The 21,315-nt window shown below is 40.6% G+C and overlaps 1 protein-coding gene across 1 annotated transcript in view; it reads left to right on the top strand.

The window, feature by feature from the left end:
• Positions 1–21,315, top strand: part of RALGAPA2 (Ral GTPase activating protein, alpha subunit 2 (catalytic)) — a 535,657-nt gene that overhangs the window by 22,587 nt on the left and 491,755 nt on the right. Inside the window, exons 2-3 of the mRNA XM_006860649.1 lie at positions 13,126–13,236; positions 19,322–19,374. Of these exons, the coding sequence (XP_006860711.1) occupies positions 13,126–13,236; positions 19,322–19,374 (164 nt within the window). The remainder of the gene's footprint in view (positions 1–13,125; positions 13,237–19,321; positions 19,375–21,315) is intronic.

The raw sequence follows: 21,315 nt of genomic DNA, 5'->3' as shown, positions 1-21,315 counted from the left end.
CTTAGAGGTTCTTAATACAGTTTTGTTTCTGAGTAATTCTGACTCATCAGTTTAGTGTTTTCACTTTGGATTTTGGGAAAGATGTTTCATAACGCTTTTTATGTCATTTATATTGGGTTCGACTGAAACCACATCTGGAAGATAATGAACACTGTTTTTAAAGTAGTTGTAATCATCAATAGGAGTCCTTGTTGTAGGATAAGCACTGGACTGAAAGGTTGGTTTGAGCTGTAAAATCAGTGGTTCAAACTCACCAGCCACTCGTTAGAAACTCTATACAGGGTTGCTATGAGTTGGAACTGATTAGATGGCACTTAACAACAACAACAACAATCTTTAATAGTAAATATGTACTTTGATGTAGCTATTAGAATTGTGCTTTGGTTAAAAAAAAAAAAAATCTCTTGAGAAAGATAAACAGCCCATTGATACTGTCTTTTGTTTGATTTTTGAAGTGGCAGCAAATTTTTATTGAACCTCAACCATACCTTCAAGGATACATAAGGTATGCTTGTGCCTGTTGGGGACCCACCTTGACATAGGAACTTGGTTCACGAGGTGGGGATATCTGGCGGCGATAGGGATAGCAAAAGAGACACAGAGACACAACGAGAGAGACAAAGAGACACCCCCAAACCAGAGTGGATGCATTACTGGCGTCCAGCAGATCTGGTGTGGTGAACATATTCGCCATGAGGGCAGTAAGATCCCCCATAGCAAACATCTTAGCTATGCAGGCAGTACATTCCCCTTGCTAGCTGGTCAGCCACACATGCCTTGTCAGCCGTATAGCACGCCCTCCATGCTGTAATGCACACCTTGGTCGTACTGCGCCTCCACTTTATTTAGGGGAGGAACTAATCACAAAGCTGGGTGGGACTAAGACAAGGTACAGCTAACATAGGTAATTTTCCAGATGTTCAGGCACCTTCACATCATACTTTGCTGGTTTGAATCTCAACTTGGTTTTTCAAGCTTAATTAACATACCTTTTAGCACCTCAAATGGGGGATGGAGAAGGAGGATTGGGAGGATTCCCATTGTGTTGGCTGCCTGGGGCAGGTTTGCAGGAAGAAGTGAGGGGCCTAGGTGAATGGGCTGCACCTGGAAACACTTTAGACAGGGCAGTTCTTTTGTTCTTAGAACAGAGACCCAGGGAACCACCCAATTTACTTTGAATGAATTCTTTGAGGGAAGAACTTTGCCTTTTTGGAATTTTACAGTCTCGCCTTTTAGGAAATTATTACATTTATCTGTGGATATTAAGGCTTTATGTATGAAATTAATAATGAACCTAACTGAATACTAAGATGAAAAACAGTTTGCTATGTCTGCTAGGTGGCTAGAGTCTGTTCCTCAGAGCCTACGGCCTGTACTGTCAGCAACACTTGGGCCCACAGGGCCTCGAACTCCTGACTGGGTCTGGACAGTCTGCAACATGTGCCCAACTTTGGATCCATGAGATTGCATCTTTCAGATCTCTTTCTGCAGGGAGTAAAATTTGCTCATAGCTTCAATTGCTACCTGTCTGGGTTCACTACTATTTTTTAAGACAAAGCCAAGCTTTCCTTGGGCTGTTGTTTAATGTTGATTCAGTTACACTCATAGGATAGAATTGCCCCACTGGGTTTCCTAGGTCTTTTTCCTCACTTCTAGGATAAGCACTCAACCTCAAGGTCTGTTTGAGCCACAAGGTCGTTGATTTAAATCCACCTTCCACTCCTCAGAAATCCTATACAGGGTCATTATGAGTAGGAACTAACTCAACAGCACTTGACAACAACAACAGAGAAAAGGTAGTACGGGTGGGTGGCCATGTAGGATTAGCACTTGACGGCTAAAACACAAGGTTGGCAGTTCAAACCCACCTTCCACTCAGATTCTTGGGAGAAAGATGAGGTTGTCTGCTTCTGCAAAGATTTCATGTTATTTTTACGTGCTTTGGAGTTCATTCCGACTCAGTGACCCTCTAAAGCAGGATAGGAAACGTCTGGCTTGTGGGCCATATAAGGACCATGAAATCATTTGGTCTGGCCCTGTCAAGGCAACCGCAATTCCAGTCATCCCATTTGTTGTTGCTGTTAAGTGCTGGTTCTGACCTATAGCATCACTGTATAGGGGTTTTCAAGGAGTGGCTGGTGAGCTTGAACCACCTGCCTTGCAGTTCAAACTGATTTTGCAGTACAGCGCATTAACCCACAGCACCACAAGAGGAGTTCATTAAATAGGGGAATTAAAAAAAAAAAAAAAGTTTACTGTGAATTTTGTAATAGTTTACATGGGAGAACATTAGCTTTACATTCATCCTATTGTATTGTTTCATTGCCATGGTTAAAATCCCCTCCATGCCCCCAACCAAAGAGCCTGCCCCCCTCCCCCACCCCGTTTGTCAGGACACAGCCCTTCTCCCTCTCTTGGTCTAAAGTCCCCAACCACTCCAAAGTCCCCAGCCACTCCATCTCTCCACATCATCCTCCTTTTGCTCCAAAACATGTACTTTTACATTTCCAACCCTCACAATCAGTCCTGATAACAGTTATTCACTATTGTATCAAAAGAGACCTATCGTCATATCTTTTCATCAGCCTCTCCCAGACAGATTAGATACTACTCAATGGAGATTCTGTCTCCCTCTGAGCTCTCTGGATCTAGGCTCCCTCTTGAAAGCTTGTCAGCCAGTCACTTCTTGCCTTTGTTGTTGTTGTTGTTAAGTGCTGTCAAGTCGGTTCTGACCCATAGCAACCCTGTACACGGTTTCCGAGGCTGTAAATCTTTATGGGAGCAGAAATCCTCATATTTCTCCCGGGGAGCAGCTGGTGGTTTCGAACAGCTGACCTTAAGGTTCGCAGCCTGATTCATAACCACTACGCTACCAGAGTTCCTTGCCTTTGTAGCCCCCCATTTTGGGTAGCAAATGTCCAAGTTGTCCATCCCTGTCTACTCTGTGTATGGATGGGGTGGGAATGATCCTAACTGTAAAGATTTGTTAACTCTTTTGAGCTACTGCATCCATAGGTGTAGGTCAAGTTCATCAAATTGTATCAGGTTACTGTTTGTTTCTTCTTCTTTCTTCTTCTAGTTGAGCTCTGATTGTCCAGTCATTGAAGCCTGGTCAAGTGGGTATTATCTGCAAGTGTGGGTGTTCTTATGCATATGCCCTCTCTTCTTATGAACTGTACGTTTCACTCTCCACTCTAGTCCTTTGTGGCTATGTCACTGACTCTGGGCCCAAGATTCCCAGGTGTCACCACTTTGCTGGTCAACCAGGTCTCCACCTGGGTTCACATGGGTCTGTTGAATGTTGTAGGGTTCTCATTCCACAGAACTCCCTTTAGGATGCTTTGTAGCTCAGGGTTGGCTTTGGCAAAATCCCTTAGCATCTGTTTATCCTGGAATGTTTTAAATACACTGTCATATTTGATTGATAGCTTTGATGGATAATGGATTCTTTGTTGGCAGCTTTTCTCTTTCAGGATTTTGTATATGTCTCCCCATTGCCTTCTTGCTTGCATGGTTTCTGCTGAGAGATTTGAGCTTAATCTGACTTGCTTGCCTTTGTATGTAACACTTCTTTTTTCCCTAGCTGCTTTCAGGAGTGTCTCCTTATCTTTGCTTTTGGAGAACTTCATTATAATATGTCTCAGTGATTTTCTTTTGGGGTCTATCCTTCCTGGGGTTCATTGAGCTTGAATGTTTATCTTTTCACTTTTCAGGATGTTAGAGAAATTTTCTTTTGGCAGTTCTTCAACTATTTCCCCTGTGGACTTGTGTGATTCTTCTTGTTCTGGATCTTTGGGTAGATTCTACCTCCTCACTTTGCTGAGCCAGAAGTCCTGTGGTTAGCATGATAGTATACACACTGGAGGTATTAAAGCACGTGCTATTGTTATCAGAAGGAGCTCTGGTAGCGTCCTGGTTATGAATTGGGCTGCAAACCACAAGGTCAGCTGTTCGAAACTACCAGCTGTTCTAGAGGAGAAAGATGAGGCTTTCTGCTCCCGTAAAGATTTACAGCCTCGGAAACCCTGTACAGGTTCGCTATGAGTCGGAACCGACTCCACGGCACATAACAACAACAACAACATTGTTATCAGGGAAAGGAGTCCCTGCCTTCTCTCTGGTTAGCACAAATCACTGTTCACAGAAAGTTTGTATCAAATGGTTGCCTCTATGATTTGGATCTAAGTTTTCCTTTTCCTTTGTAATGTAATGTTTTCTATTTTGGGGAATCTCCTCATAAGCTTGCCATCCTTTACAACTAGCAAAGCTGCTTTGTGATGAGTTTCTTCTTCACCACCATTTCCACCACAGTGTTGGCCAGTGTCTTACATAAAAGTTAATAACAAGCATCTGGTCTTGGTCTGCAGGCCACTGGGTTTAGGTGTGCTCCATTTTATTCCTATTTTCCTTGGGCTAGCAAATACCAGGTATTTCCCAATTATTGTCTTGGCATGTTTCTAGTAACCTTTCAATCAGTACAGATCAGGAGGTTAGTCCCAAGTCAGTATAAGTGGAGGGTGGCTTTTTTTTTTTTTTAACAGGCCAGGCCCTGGGTAGTTGTTAAAAAGTAAACTAAACCCGAGTCCTATGGTCCTGAAAGTAATGGTGCACTACCGATGCCATTCTTCCTGGTTATGGGTTTCTGCTCTGAGTCACAGTAGCAGTTTATTTGCATTTCTGTCTTTGTTGTCACTGAGTATTTCTAATGAGCATTTTATTGAAATTTGCCTTGAATTCTTCACCTATCCCCTTTCCCTATTGTCAGTTTTCTGTTCCTCAGCCTTCAGTGATAGTATCTAGAGAACCTTAGGAAAATAGTAAATGACAGATAGTATATGTTGAGCAGGGCTGACTCTTAATTCTGGAATGGGAGGTGCTGTATTCCACTTTGGCTTCTGAACTGGATAAGGAATTTCCTGGTGTCTATTAAAAGCAGGTTTTGTGAGGCTTTGTTTTGATTCTTCCTATTGAAAAGGATTACAGTTGATCCTTGAACAACACAGGTTTGAACTGTGCAGGTCCATTTATATACGGAATTAAAAAAAAAATCATGTGATGCTAATCATTTTCACGTGAGCAGTTTGTCTCTCTAGGAAATTGAGTATCACAGTAAAAAGTGATCTTGTATGGTTTTTATATGTTTTTCATCGTAAACTTTGAATAGCGATGGGACCCATGTGAAGTGTTGCTAGTGATGGTGGAAGTGCTTCCAAGAAGTGGAGAAAAGTCATAACATTACAAGAAAAATTTACATTGCTTGATACGTATTAAGGTATGCAACTATAGTTGCCCACCATTTCAAGATAAATGGATCAAACACACAGACTATTATTAAAAAAAAAAAAAAAAAAGCTGGAGCTTTGCCACTAAATGTGAAAACCTTGCACATTTTATGAAATACATTTTTATCTCATATTAAAGGTATAGTATATTATACATTTGTTGTTGTTAACTGTCATTGAGTTAGTCCCGACTCATAACCACCCTGTATAGGGCTTCCAAGGAGGAGCTGGTGGATTTGAACAACCAACTCTGCAGTTCAAACCTACCTTGTGGTCAAGTGCTTATCCTATAGTGCCACACAAGGACTCCCTATAATACATATATGTTGTCATTGTTGAGTGCTGTCCAGGCGGTTCCAACTCATAGCAACCCTGTATAGGGTTTCTGAGGAGTGGCCACTAAGTTTGAACCGCCGGTCTTGTGGTTCAAACTGACCTTGTGGTTGAATGCTTATCCTACAGCGTCCCAGGACTCCATATACTTATATAACATATGTTCTAATATATATATATATATATATAATATGTGTGAATCAACTGTTTATTTTATCAGTAAGGCTTCTGGTCAACAATGGCTATTAGTAGTTACTGGGGAGTCAAGAGCTATATGTGGATTTTCCACTTCAATGGGGTCAGCAGCCTTAACCTCTGCATTGTTCCAGGGTCACCTGTATATATGGAAGGAAGTGGAGAGTGGATCCCATTGGTTTTGTGAGGTGTGTTTACTGGTAGTGTTTATTATTGTATTGGTTTAACTGCTGTTTAATAAGTGGTTACGATTCTGGCTGCGAACCTTGTTACAATATCAGGTCCGCCATTTTAGGCTGTACCTTCCGATGTTTAAATCGGGGGCCTCAACCATCCCACTCCTGACAACAATGAAAGGGAAAAAACAACCCAGCGCCACTCATCAAGCACACCGCACACCATATGGCCCGTTTAGAGACTTTTATTCAGGGTAAGGAAGAGGAAGGTGACCTCTGCCAGAGAGAGAAGGCAGGAGGAAGAAGAGAAGAACAGGGAATCAACGGGAAGGGAGTGATCTTATATAGGTTCAACAGGAGGGGAGTGGTCATTGCTGGGGTAATTTAGCCCTTTAAACTACTCGCCTTGTAGTTTAGGGCAGGGAAACAGAAACCTAAGATTACAAACTGGAGTTGAAGGGAGGGGAGCGGGAAGAACCTGGAAGGTACAGCCTAAAATGGCAGACCTGATGTTGTAACAAACCTTAAGGTCAGCAGTTCGAAACTACCAGCTGTTCCGTGGGAGAAAGATGAGGCTTTCTGCTCCCGTAAAGATTTACAGCCTCAGAAACCCTGTGCAGGGTCGCTGTGAGTCAGAACCGACTCCACAGGACATAACCACCACCACATTAAGTATAAGTGTTTCTTGAGTCACTGAATTTATTGAGCCATAGGGAGATGAAGTTGGGCTGTTCCTATCTGCTAATTGTATCATCCCAGCAGTCATGTGATGTAGAAACCATTGAGTCTAATTTTTTAAACAAGACAATTGCACAATTTCAGGACCTTATCCAGGATCCCGTAGCTTCTGGACTTGAATGTTTTGCTCAGAACCTTTGCTCTTGCCTTTCAGCTAGATATGGAGATATAATTGTCAATAGGTTTAGCAGGACTGAGGGATGGGAGAGGAGGGTGGGTTTTGGTGTAGAATATTGATTATCTTGGATATGTTGTTGCTATTTTTGTTAAGTGCCTTTGAGTTGGTTCCCACTCAAAGTGACCCTGTATAGGTTTCCAAGGAGCAGCTGGTGAGCTTGAATCGCTGACCTTGCAGTTCAAACCAACTTTGCAGTCCAGTGCATTAACCCACAGTACCATACCAGGAAAAATAATAAAAACAATTTACTCACTATTAGTTGATGGTGACAGGGGAGATTAACCAGGAAGATTACAGTACACACAGGCCTAACTGTGTTTATTTACTAATCTGTAGCGTACAACCTCATGGTTGAAAATTGGGTGGAAGTGTGCACAGTTAAGCCCGTGTGTGCCTTGTTTATTGAGGCAATCTGTTTTTGTTGTAGGAGAAGAAGAAATTAATTAAAGGAAGTTTCTGAAAACTCAGGCATTACCTCTAGTTCTGCAAGGCTTTCTGCTAGTTGCATTCCTATGAGGAGGCTTCAGAAAGATTGAAGTTCTCCCCTCCTCCCATATTGTTATTTTTAAAGGCTTTTCTGTGTTTTATGATTGGAGGGAAGTAACATGCTAGCATTTGTGCCAAGCACACTATTATAACTTTAGAGGCAGTTTTCAGTCTCACTTTTGTAAACAAGGAGGACTTGTCCTCCCTCTGTCTTTTTTACTGGTCCCAGTGAAGCTGTGGGGTGATTACACTGAACTCCTTCTTAGGGAAAATGGAAGTTCCCATTTTCAGTATTCCTCATTTTCCTCTTAGTCTTGCCTTGTCTTTTTTCCTTCCTTGCTGCTGCTTCTGAGGTGATGGTTTATTTTTTATTATACTTCTGACCTGATTTCTATTTTTGCTTTATTCCCATTGACCTCTGAGATCTTTTTATGGTTCAGGTTTGGAGTTGGAAAATCTGAAAAGGAGTTCTGACCACATTCCAATGGGCCTTGTTACGCTGGGCAAGTCATATAAGCTCTTGAGCCTGAGATTTCTTCATCTTGATCACTTCTGTTTCTTCTACTTAATAGGGTTGTGATTTGAGTCAAATAAAATAGATCCACGAAAGTGTCTTTTAAAGTAGAAAGGATGACGTCAATATATGACCATTAACTACCTCCCTAAGTGGTGCTGTCTCCTCCCTGCTTTGATGTCCTGCATAAGTTTTGTTCATGATGCGCTCTCTGTTAATCTGTTCATTTACTGGCTATTGTATATTACATTGTATATTCCATGCCTTACTTTCTTTTGGAGTCCTGGTGTGGTGCTAAACTGTAAGCTCCGTGGTTCAAGCTTACCAGCTGATCCTCAGAAACCCTATACAACAGGGTCACTAAGGGTCGGAAATGACTCAACAGCATTCAACAGCAACAACAACAACTTTCTTTTAATTTCTTAGCATAGTGCTTGTTGGCATGGTTGTTGTTGTTATTGTTAAGTGCCATCAACTCGGTTCCAACTCATAGTAACCTTATATAGGGTTTCTGAGGAGCTGCTGGTGAGCTTGAACCACTGACCTTGCAGTTCAAACCGACTTTGCAATGCATTAACCCATAGAGCCACACCAGGCATGGTAGGGTTTCCATAAATACTTGAATGGGGGAAGATTGCCTGTCTAAAGGAAGTTTGTGGCAATCTGTTTTCTTGAGCCAAACTTTCTTACTATATATATATATCTAAGACCTTCTAACGTGATACTTTTCAGAACAGGTGGTCAAACCTTTATGTGTTTATGGGTACACTCTGTCTCTCCCTCCTATACCCGTTCAGTCTGTATATCTATCCATAGATCACTGATACTGCATTATTGTTTGTGTAATATCTACCTCTATTCCTCTAATGCTTGTAGTCCTTGCTATGTTTTCTTCTGCCTTCATGATTCTTTGCCAGCAAATCAAGTGGGTTTGGTTTTGATTGGGTACTCAGTTTTATTTTGATGCAGCAAATATAATGTGAAATTGGCAACTCATATGGTTTTATTAAAAACATCTTTATGTGCATTTTGTCAAAGAAACCGGTGCATATTTTTACAAGAAAAGCCCTTATTGTCACCTCACACCAGCAATAACAACAAAGATCAAAAAAGTAGAGGACAGTAAATACTAGCGAGGATGCGGAGAGACTGGGACCCTCCTACAGTGTTGGTGGAATTGCAAAATGGCCCAACCACTCTGGAAAGCAATATAGTGCTTCCTCAGAAAGTTGGAAATAGAAATACATTGTTGATGTTGTTGTGTGCCGTAGAGTCGTTCTGACTCGTAGTGACCCTGTATAGGGATTCTGAGGCTGTAAATCTTTACGGGAGCAGAAAGCCTCATCTTTCTTCCGCAGAACAGCTGGTAGTTTCCAACTTCTGACCTTGAGATTAGCAGCCTGATTCATAACCAGTACACTACCATAGCTATGATCCAGCAATTCCCCTACTTGGTATTTACCCAAAAGAAATATGAGCCATAACACTAGTAGATATATGCACACCAATGTTCATAGCAGCCCTGTTCATGATAGCTAAAAGATGGAGACAGTCTGAGTGCCCATCAATGGAAAAAGGATAAATAAATTATCATACATACACACAATGGAATGTTATGCTACCTTGAAGAATAACAAGGAAGCTGCAAGCTACCACATAACATGGATGAGCCTTGAGGACATTATGCTGAGTAAAATTAGTCAGTCACAAAAGGAGAAATACTACATAGGACCATTATTGTAAAAGATTAAGAAAAAGAACCATCCCTAAAAGAGGTGGGAGAAATCTTTACTGATCACCATGGGATGGGTTGAGGGAGAGGGAAGGGGAGATAGAGCACAGAGTAGGGAATAGCCACAGGATAGTTTGGGTGCTGGGGGGAGGGTGACAGTACACAAGAAGGGGGAGGGGAATAGAAGAACAAGGTAGATGGGAGACCATTTATGCAGGTTTACATTTGGATTAAGTGGGACAAAGGTAAATAATGAAGTATGCTCAACCTTGGAAAAACAGGACTCTGGGATACAGTGGTTGAGGCTTGGTTTGAATGGGTAAAAGAGGAGAAATAATGTTAAGATGCTTGGCTGTTTTTTGAATCTTGGTTTCCCTTGCCTATTACTGTAAAATAGACACTTGAGGTGGAGAGAAAGGAATAGTCAGGAACATCACTATAGAAGCTTGTAAGTCTGTCTTCAGCCTATAACTGATTGGACTACCTAAAATGGGACTAGAACTTTCCCAGTGAAAGAGGCTTCCTGCGGAGCCTTTGCATTGCATAAAACCATAGGTGGAATCCTGAACCCCATCCAGAATCTTCTGAGGTGGGAAATTTCCACATAAAAGGATAAGCAGACAGCCTGAAGTGGCTAGAAGAACAGAAGATATTTCTTGAAAGAATGACCGGCAGGAAAAATCAAAAACAATAACAGCAGTCCGACTGACTACTATAAGAACAAACAAGCTGTTTGCCCGGGAGCTATCAAGGAAAGTGGTCAGGTCCCCTAAGAGCAAACCCCCTTCCAAGACTAAGACTCAAGGGGAATACACAAGCAGGCATTTGGTCTTGCTGGTGACCACGATGGTTACCGATAAGGGGAAGTGGGGGTGGGGGGGAACAGCAATGAGATGTGAGCTAAGTCTGACCGCTTTCAATAGACTTCTGTAAATCTGGGTTGAGACCTGGTTGGCCAACAGTATGGCAAGACCTGGGAACTCCTGGGCCCAGAGTCAGTGACATAGCCACAGAGGGCTAGAGCAGAGAGTGAAGAATCCAGCTGATAGAAAGAGATGCACAAGAATACCCATACTTACAGATAATACCCATTTGACCTGGCTTCAATGGCTGGATGATCAGAACTTGACTAGAAGAAGAAAGAAGAGGAAAAAAAAGGATAATCCGCTACAATTTGATGAACATGACCTATATTTGTGGGTGTAGTAGCTCAAAAGAGGGAACAAATCTTTACAGCGAGGATCACTCCCACCCCCTCGGTATGCAGGGTTGACAGGGATGGGCAACTTAGACATTGGCTACCCAAAATGGAGGGGCTACAAAGGCAAGAAGTGACTGGCTTACAAACTTTCAAGAGGGAGCCTAGTTCCAGAGGGTGCAGGGGAAGGTAGAATCTCCACTGAGTGGTTTCCAATCTGCCTGTCTGGGGCTGATGAAAGGAGATGGGAATAACACTCTTGTGGCACAATAGTGAATAATTGCTATCAGTACTGACTGTGAAGGTTGGAAATGTAAAGGTAGATGTTTTGTAACAACAGGAGGGGAGTGGTTGATTTTGCAGTCCAGGAGCAGGGGTCCCTGGAACCATCAAGGGAAAAGAGTGGAGTGCAGGACCCTACCCAGAGAAGCAGTGACGCCAGAGATGGAGGCAGAGATGATAATGTGGAGAGATGGAGTGGCTGGAGACTCTGGATTCAGGGAGGGAGAGGGACTGTGTGCTGGTGGCTGGGGGGCTGGGGGGTGCAGGCTTGCAGGGTGTACCCTTTGGCTGTTTGATGATGCATGGAAGGGATTGTAATCATTGCAATGAAACAAAATACGTTAGATAAAAGTAAAGCTAATATTCTTCCATGTAAAGTATCACTTAATTCACAAAAAAAAATAAAAAAAAAAAGAAAAGAAAAGCCCTTATATAGTTACCAAAGGCAAACAACTTGTTAGATTACCAACATTATTGTTTATAGAATTTGGACATAATAGTGTGTTTCAGATGTATTCAGAGTATTTGGACTTGAAAAAGTAATATCACTCTATTATAGATTGACTAGTAACATTTTTTTTTTTTTTTTTTTAATAATCCTTGTAGAATTTTAAGGAAACTTTAAATTTTCCTAGGGTTACTATGTTTCCTTCTAAAGCACTAACACCTTAGTATCCTGTACATAGCATGAGGAAAATAAACAAGGGTTAGTGCTGTGAGGTTTGGCTTAGAATAATTGTGAAACTGGTTGTGGTTGTTTCTTTATCCCAAGCAGAAGATTTGAGTGGCTTAAATTTCCTACATCACTTACTTTATCTACCCATAGTCCCAAGTTTTAGCAAAACTATTTGCTACAACAGGGAGAGATACTGCTCTAGGAACTCATGGCTGACTGCCACTGTCCAAAGAGGAATAGGAGTGACAACCTGCCAGAAGTTATAGTGAAGATAGAGTGTATGGGCCCAGATGGAAAAGGGGGCTGGATATGGTGAGCTATCTTGGTCCCCTTACGCTGACATTTTTTTTCCTGTCGCGAGGTAGACCTTCTGTCGTACAAAGTTGTATTTAGATGTACAAACCCATTCTCCTTCACAGCCTATGTCAAAAGCTGCCTTCTCACAAGTTCCCACTTCCCATCCTTTAACAGGATCCCTGGTTGTGTAGTGGGTTATGCCTTGGGCTGCTGAGTTCAAGTCCATCAGTCACTTGAATGGGGAAAGAGACTTTCTGCTCCAGTAAAGATTTATAGCCTTGGAAACTCTATACTGGGTCACTGTGAGTTGGAACCAACTCAGCAGCACATAACCACCACCACAGTCACCATCCTTTAACATGAGGTCATCTGGTTCTCTTGATACTCTCATTTCCTTCTCATCTTCTCATTGGTCTTTAGGTGATGAGTAGCTGTGTGCTCTCATCTCCATGGATGTTAAGCTTGCTGCACTTAGCTTCCAAGTCTTTTGGGAAGCTCCTGGTGTGGGAGAATGCTCCAGGACATGGTCAAGTACTGCGTTACCTCAGAGTTCATAACTCTTCATAGGTGTTGTAGTTGGATTCATTGAGTTGATTTCTACTCATAGAGACCCTATGTGACAGTAGAACTGCCTATAGGGTTTTCTAGACTGTAATCTGGAGTTCTGTTATGGTGCTGTACGATAAGCACTGTACTACTAACTGCAAGTCAGCTGTTCAAACCTATCAGCTACTCCATGTAAACCCTATACAGGGTCACTATGAGTTGGAACTGACTCGATGGCACTTAACAACAGCAATCTTTAGGAGACCAGATTATCTAGTTTTTCTCCTGAGGAGCAGCTGGGTGGGTTTGAACTAGGTAAGCAGCCGAGTCCCACCAGGACTCCTTGTTGCAGTATCAACTGTTGGAAATAATTTTTTGTTTTGTTTTGTCTTATCAGGGGATAAAGCTGTTTTACTTTCTTTTGTTTTGAAAAGGTTGTTTATGAATTCTGAGAATTGTGTATTGTCATAAATGGAAATTTTTTCTTTTCAGATAATGTGGATGCAAGTGATCTAAAGCAATTTTTTGAGACCAACTATTCTCAGATATATTTCATCTTCTATGAAAATTTTGTAACACTGGAAAATAGTTTGAAATTAAAAGGTAAGCATTTTACTAAGTTTTTTTTTTTTTTTTTAAGCATTTTACTAAGTTTTTTTAATCATTAGATCGAAACATTCAGAATGTTTTAGAAGTTGCATGTGTCATGAATCACAAATTACAAGTTTTTCCAAACTCATGGTAGTCACTTTTTATGCTTTTTTGCTTGCCAAGCTTTTAACAAAGTTGTGAGATGACATAGGACTAGTTGGCATCCTTGTTTCTCTTGGGCTTTCTCGTATACATGGGGGTTTCAAAAAGTTCTTGGAAAAAAAGAATGAAAAGGTAATGGACTTTTTTCAGGAACTTTTTGAAGTCTTTTCATATACAGGTGTTAATTGAACAAGAAATGACTGAGGGCAAATAGAAGAAGAGACTCAAAGAAATCAAGTATTCCAAAGGCATAATATACTTAAGGGGAGAAATAATTAAAAAAAAAAAAAAGAAAGACAAGTAATACATGCACATTAAAAGAAAGAAAGCAAAAAGGTACTACAAAGGATTTTAAATGAAAACTGAAATGTGTTTTTTCCCAGCTTCTCAGTTCTGCTTTCCAGAGGCGACCCTATTAAAGGTCGTATCTCCTTCCAGTGCATTATTAATGTGCTATGTGTATATGTTCCTTTGATTATGCCCCTATATACATATATGTAAAACATTCCTTGAAAATCAAATCAACAAGGTCACACTATATTTGCTTTGTGTCTAGATACTTTGTGTTAGTTTTGGTTGCTTTTTTTGGGCATGTGCTTATCCTTTCTCTGATTTGTTTGGCACATAGTACATGCTCAGTAAATGTTAGCTACCATCATCATCTTCTTGCATTTTCATGTAGTCTGTTTTGGAGATTCTTTCATGTTGGCACATATATTTCCACCTTATTTTAAATCGGTCACATAGAACCACATTGAATGGAAATGCCATAATTCCAAATGACTAACTACTGAGTGACTGAGAATAGAATTTTGAAGTTTCCAAGGGCTTAGAAGACTGGCTTGTCCATAGTCATCATCTTGGAATGGAGAAAACTGCATTCAGAGAGGTTACATTACTGGTCTAAGGACACACAGATTATTTAATTACATAGCCCGAATGGCTGTGAGGTTTCCTGATGCTTTGTTCAGATTAACTTCTTCTGAATCAGTGGTTCAGAAGAATGCTTACATATGAATATTAAATGAGATTGCACCTCAGTGTAAAGAAAACAAAAATCCTCATCATGGGACCAATAAACAACATCCATATAAATGGAAAAAAGATTGGAGTTGCCAAAGACTTCATTTTGGGCCATTCAACTATCAGCCCTCATGGAAGCAGCAGTCAAGAAGTCAAATGATGTATTGCGTTAGGGAAATCTGCTGCACAAGACCTCTTTGAAGTGTTGAAGAGCAAAGATGTCAGTTTGAGGACTAGGGTGCTCCTGACCCAAGCCAAGGTATTTTCAATAACCTCAAATGCATTCACTTGTACAGTGAATAAGGAAGACTGTAGGAAAATTGATGCATTATGGTGTTGGAGGAAAATACTAAGACTACCACGAACCTCCAAAAGAACAAATAGATCTTGTTGGAAGAAATACAGCCAGAGTGCTCCTTGGAAGCCAGGATGGCCAGACTTTATCACTCATACTTCGGACATATTATCAGGAAGGACCGGAACCTGGAGAAGGATATCATGTATACTAAAGTGGAGGGTTGGAGAAAAAGAGAAAGACCCCCAATGAGATGGATTGGTATAGTGGTGGCAGCAATGGGCTCAGGTGTAGCAATGATTGTGAGGTTGGTACAGGACCGGGCAGAGTTTCATTCTGTTGTGCATAGGGGTCGCTATGAGTCAGTACTGATGTGATGGCACCTACTAACAACAATGGTTGTTGGGAAGGTGAAGAAATGATTTACCTGTGAGTGATGAATGAGGCTTTGTGAAATAGGTGACCTTCAGGATATGCCATATATAGATTTCAGGTATAGGAGGATGGCACTGCGGATGGAGGCGTAGAGCATGAGCAAAGGCAGGGAGGCCAATTTGAGGGCATAAGTGGGGGGAAATGGTAATTTTTCTTGTAACATAAGGTATATCAAAGAGATTCAGAGGAAATGAGATTGGGCTAGACTTGCAAAGGAGTTTGGACTTTGTTCTTTAGGTTTTTAGAGAACTTGTCTTCTAAAGGGGATTGTAAAGTGGTGAGGGAACTAGTTAAGAAGATGGTAACCTCATCCATGTGAGAACAATCAATTAGGAGACATCTGGTCAAAGGAGCTGGCAGTTCAAAGGAGAGAATGCTTGTGTTCCTCACTCAGGACTCCCCAACCATGAGACTTGGACTTAAGGAAAGTAGATATGAAAAGAAGTCAAAGGTGCCTTTAGGATGTTGAGTCTGATTTGTGAGGTTTCATGATAGCTGTGGGAATTTGGGATGAGGGGTAGCCATGTTTGCAGATAAGAGAAAGTGTGCATCTTTGGGTAGTCTTAGCTTGAGTTACCTATGGGACAGTCAAGTGTAGAGGTGAAATGCTATTGTCAAGGAAAAAGGATATACAGGGGCTTCAAAAAGTTCATGGAAAAATGGAATTGAAAGATAATGGATTTTTTCATGAACTTTTGAAGTAAGTTCCCTTATATAAAGGAAAACGCCAGTCAGAACTAGAGGGCAGTTCCTTTGTTGGGTGGAGAGGAACAGAGGAAAGAGAAGGGTATAAGGACTATGTATTATAACAGAAGCCTCAGGAAGAAAAGAGCTCAAGGCATGAAGGATCAGCCATTTCTGATGTTGCAAAAAGTTGAGGATCAGCAGGACTAAGAAATCTACCACTCATCTGTCAGTTTGTTGTACTGTGATGGCTTGTGTGTTGTGTGTTGCTGGAAGCTGTACTCGGTATTTTAAATTCCAGTAACCATGGTCACCCATGGTGGACAGGTTTTGGTGGAGCTTCTAGACTAAGACAGATTAGGAAGAAGGAGAGGCAGACCACTACTGAAGAGTTACACAATGAAAACCTTATGAATAAGCAGCAGAGCGCTATGATAAAGTGCCTGAAAATGAACTCTTCAGAATGGAAGGCATTCAAAATACATACAACCTATTTATTTCTCTACGTATGTTTGCTTACTTGGTAGGTATTTCAGATATGAGGTGACCCCATTTTTATTTTGTTTCCTAGCCTTGCTCCATCTCACTTTTATTTTACAGGTGTGTGGAGGACAAAAATGTGATGTTATATGCAATCAAAATAGCAAAAATAAATAAAACTTCAGTTCTTAAAAAAAAAAAATCATTTTAAAAAGGTCCTCGCCTCTTTTATTTTTTCTTCCTCCTTTTATCCCTCTGTCCATCCTTTTATAAAGACTGTATAGGTGAATCTGTAAGGAGCTCTGTTAGCATAGTGGTTACGAATCGGGCTGCTAACCTGAAGGTTGGCAGTTCGAAACTACCAGCAGTTCCATGGGAGAAAGATGAGGCGTTCTGCTCCCATAAAGATTTACAGCCTCGGAAACCCTGTACAGGGTCACTATGAGTCAGAACCGACTCCACGGTACTTAACAACAACTACAGGTGAATTTTTACTGCATAACAGATTACGTAACAAACCATACAAGAAAATGAATTATTTAAAACAACAGCCACTCTTTAGTTTACAGTTTTCCAGACCAACTGCACAGTTCTTCTGGCTGGGACTGGCTCATGTTTCTGTAATCACCTGTGGAGTGGAGAGTTTAATTTGCATGTCTTACTGATTGGTAAATTGTTGGACCAGGCACCTTAGTTCTCCTCTATTTGACTTCTCCTTTTCCAGTGAGCTAGCTCCAGCTTCTTCACCAGTGAGTGGCGTCAGGTATCTATACTCAGCAAGTACACAGGGATTTCCAAAATACTGTAGACTGCCGGAGAACAACCAAATCTGTGTTGGAAAAAGTATAACCAGAATGCTCCTTGGAAGCCAGGATGGCGAGACTTCATGTCTCAGACTTCAGACATGTTATCAGGAGGGATCAGCCCCTGGAGAAGGAGGCTTGCTAAAGTGGAGAATCATTAATAAGAGGAAGACCCCCAATGAGATGGACTAGCATAGTGGCAGCAGCAATGGCACAGTATCCAGCAGTGTTTTGTTCTGTTGTACACAGGGTCACTGTTTGCCTCACAATTGCCAGTGTCCTAGTGGCCAAAGCAAGTGACATGGCATTCCACTTTTTAAGAGTGTTGACACAGATATATCTTGATGAGGGAAAAATTGGGGCCATTTTTGCAGTGTATCACGAATTATCAATGAAGAACCACTAAAAACAGGGTAAGATTTCCAAGTTTCTTGTCTCTAGCATAATTTGTTTGATGTACATAATTTGTTTTATGTACCTACCAATGAATACATACATACATACATGCATGGAGTAAAGGAAAATGAGTAATGAAATCATCCTGTGATAACTTCAGCCCTCAGACTAAAAGCCTTAGAGTTGTTGACTATGTCTTCAGAATACACCCAGAATCCAGCTTCTTCTCATTGCTTGCACTGATATCATGGAAACCCCGTCATCCTCACCAGGATTATTGAAGCCGTCTCAGAATGGTCTCCTAGCTTCCACACTTAACACTTCTTCTCTGCTCACCTACCCCAAAGTTTCTTTTCAAAAAAACATGTGGAGTGAAAATGTGAGTCAGATCATGACTCTGCCGTACTCCAAACCATCAAATTCCCATTCCCAAAGTAATTACAATGGGCTCAAGCCCACCACCCTCTAATCTCAGCTGTCACAACTCTTCCTCTTTCTTTGCCTCAGCCACAGGACCTTCTTGCTAGTTTCTTAACTAACCTTGCTCAGTATACTCAGCCATAGGGACTTTGTACTGTCCAGTTCCCCTATATTCCCATATAGCTTGCTTCCAGTACCTCCCTTAGATTTTTACTCAAAGGGTACCTTAAGAAAGGCCCTTCCTGGCTTCCATATTTAAAATTATATATCATTCTTTTCTGGCATTCTCTATCATCTGGTTTCCCTATTGTTTTTCTCATTTATTCAATTCCTTGTCTGTCTCTCTTACCTCCTGCCAAAATGTAAGCTTCCTCAGGGCAGAGATTTTTGTCTGTTTTGTTTTGATTAACCCCTTGTGGTATTTGGTGAATGAATGAATGATGTATCTTTGATACAGCTGTGGTGATTCAGTTAAATCTAGGGTGCTGCAAATTATGGTTCCCTCCCTGTTTTTATAAATGAAGTTTTATTTGACACAGCCATACCCACTCACTTACATATTGTTTATGGCTTCTTTGCACAACAGTGGAGTTAAATGGTTGCAAGAGACTAGCAAAGTCTAAAAGTTTTACTCTCTGGTTCTTTACAGGATAAGTTTCCTGACCCTAGAGTTACATGATGTGTGCCAAGCACTTAGCACAGTGCCTGACACTTAGCAGTTAATTTCTGTTATTATTGTTATTATCAAAAGTACACTGCCAATTAATTGGCTAAAGAGTTAATACTACTTTAAAAAATTTTTTTTAACTGGCTCTATGGCTTTGTCTAGTACAGAGCTAGAACTCTTTCTTTGCTTTTTGTTGTGCGTTCTGCCGTAATTAGAGCTCACAAATAATTTCTTGAGAATTAATAAATTGCTGCCAAGAGTTGCTAAGGATCTCTGGTAGTATAGTGCTTATGAGTCGAGCTGTTAATCTCAAGGTCAGCAGTTCAAAACTACCAGCTGTTCTGTGGGAGAAAGATGAGGCTTTCTTCTTCCTTATAAAGATTTACAGTCTCAAGAACCCTATGCAGGGTTGCTATGAGTCAGAACCGACTCCCTGACACAGTACCACCGCCACCACCGCCACCACCATCACTACCACCATGGGTGGGTAACAACTTGGAAATGGAAGCTGTGTTTAAATAGCAAGACATAGCCCTGCTAGATGTGGACCTAGGTGGTCTGTCTCAGTTGTCCTTATGTGTTCCTATTGTATGCTGGAATGTCTCTTGATATTGTTTGAGTGAATGAACTTATGTTGAGGCTTAAATATTTTAAGATGCCTTTTAACATAATTTGTGATATTCTAATGTTAAAGTGTTAGAGTATTAACTCATTTATTTTTATATATTTCAGGGACTAATAAATCACAAAGGGAGGAGCTGGACTCCATTCTCTTTCTTTTTGAAGTAAGTTTTTAAAAATTCATTCACCTAATGGTTAGTGATGGATATATTTCTCTCCCTCCCTCCTTTCCCCCTTCCTTTATCATTTACAAACAATGCTGCTGCACAGAATGTTCTGGTGATCTTTTTGCAAATTTAGGATTATTTTTCCTGCATGGGTGGATACTACCTATACATGAAAGTATTAGATGGAAGAATATGTACACTTTAAAACCTAATGTTGTTAAGTGCTGTTAACTTGGTTCTAACTCATAGCAACCCTGTATAGGACTTCCAAGGAGTGGCTGGTGAGTGAGTTTGAACTGCTGACCTTATTCAAACTGACCTTGCAGTTGAATGCTTATCACACAGTGCCACACCAGGACTCTATATCCTAACAGATATTGTGAAATTCCTCTCTGGAATGACCATGTAAACTTATATGTAAACTTTATGTAAATTTCTTATAGTCAAACCAACACTGGGAATGGTTTATTGTTTTATATATACAAATATGACATGAAGAAACTCATTGTTTTAATTTACATTTTTTTGACTACTTGTGAGATTGTTATCTTTGTGCATGTGTGTTTTGGTCATATATTCTTTTCCAAGTTGAAATAATGTTTGATTGGGTATGATTTTTGATCTATTAAGCTTAAAGTTTTTCTTGTCCAACTATATTGAACAAATGGACAGATGACTCATACCTTGAGAGTTACATTCAGGACTGAATTATAGATTCAGAAGATTAATATTGCTGATTATATAGAAATTATCCCTGGTTTAAAGAGTTTGTGCTCAGGGTGTTGTGAGAACATAAATGTTAATGTGTATTCACTGCAGAGCTAGATGAGAGTGGGCTGGGCCTGGGAGGCTTTCCAAAGGAGTTTTGTTTCTAGGTCATGCAATAAGATGAGCTAGAGAAGCCTCTAGCCAGGCCTTGGATTATGGTTGGTGCTTAATGACCGTGGTTCCCTTCTCACTCTTTTGTGGGTTGTATTTCTTCTTCAGGGTAATGAACATTGATTTACTACATATATTGTGGAAGAGGGTTTTGTGTTTCCTGTGGATCAGCCAGTGCGCAGAGGATTTGTTTTTAGCAGAAGCTTGAATAATAAGTGTGCCAATTAAATATGTATCTACTGACTGTCATTTATTAGAACTATTCCATTAACTTAAATTTTTTTATTTATGTAATAGTTCATGCATTTACAAAAGCATCTATAATGTATGAAGGGGCTTCAAAAGGTTCATGGAAAAATGGAATTGAAGGATAATGGCATTTTTCCATGAACTTTCCATGAAGGCTTTGAAACATGATAATAAAGCCCACTCTTGACCTTCCCACCCCCATTTTAAGAACAGGAAGCTGCAGAGTTGTTTCTCATTAACTACATCTTTTTTCTCCTCTGGTGGCAGTCATGCCGTTGCATTTTGTTTATCATTCCCTTTAAAAAAAACAAAACAAAACAAGGTTTTACCAAATGTATTTGTATCTTTAAATAACGCATGGTATAGATTTACCGGAGTCTTGGTGTGGCGCTCTGGGTTAATATGCCAGACTGCAAAGCTGTTTGAACTGCAAGATCGGTAGTTCAAGCTCACCAACTGCTCCTTGAAAACTCTGTACAGTGTCACTATGGGTCAGAATCGACTCGACTGCACTTAACAACAACAACATCATAGATTTACTGGCTTTGAGGTTAATAAAATGGTGCTATATGATATAAGGAGCTCTGGTAGCGTAGTGTTACGAATCGGACTGTGAACAGCAAGGTCAGCAGTTTGAAACTACCAGCTGTTCTATGGGAGAAAGATGAGGCTGTCTACTCCCATAAAGATTTACAGCCTTGGAAACCTTGTACAGGGTCGTTATGAGTTGGAACCGACTCCACAGCACATAACAACAACAACATATAGTATTAGTTGTCTATGACTTGCCTTTTTTTTTTTTTTTTTAAC

Source organism: Chrysochloris asiatica, unplaced genomic scaffold (genome assembly GCF_000296735.1).
Source record: "Chrysochloris asiatica unplaced genomic scaffold, ChrAsi1.0 scaffold00039, whole genome shotgun sequence".
Classification (NCBI taxonomy): domain Eukaryota; kingdom Metazoa; phylum Chordata; class Mammalia; order Afrosoricida; family Chrysochloridae; genus Chrysochloris; species Chrysochloris asiatica.
Note: the sequence above shows the minus strand (reverse complement) of the source record. Positions and strands in the feature narration are given on the sequence as shown.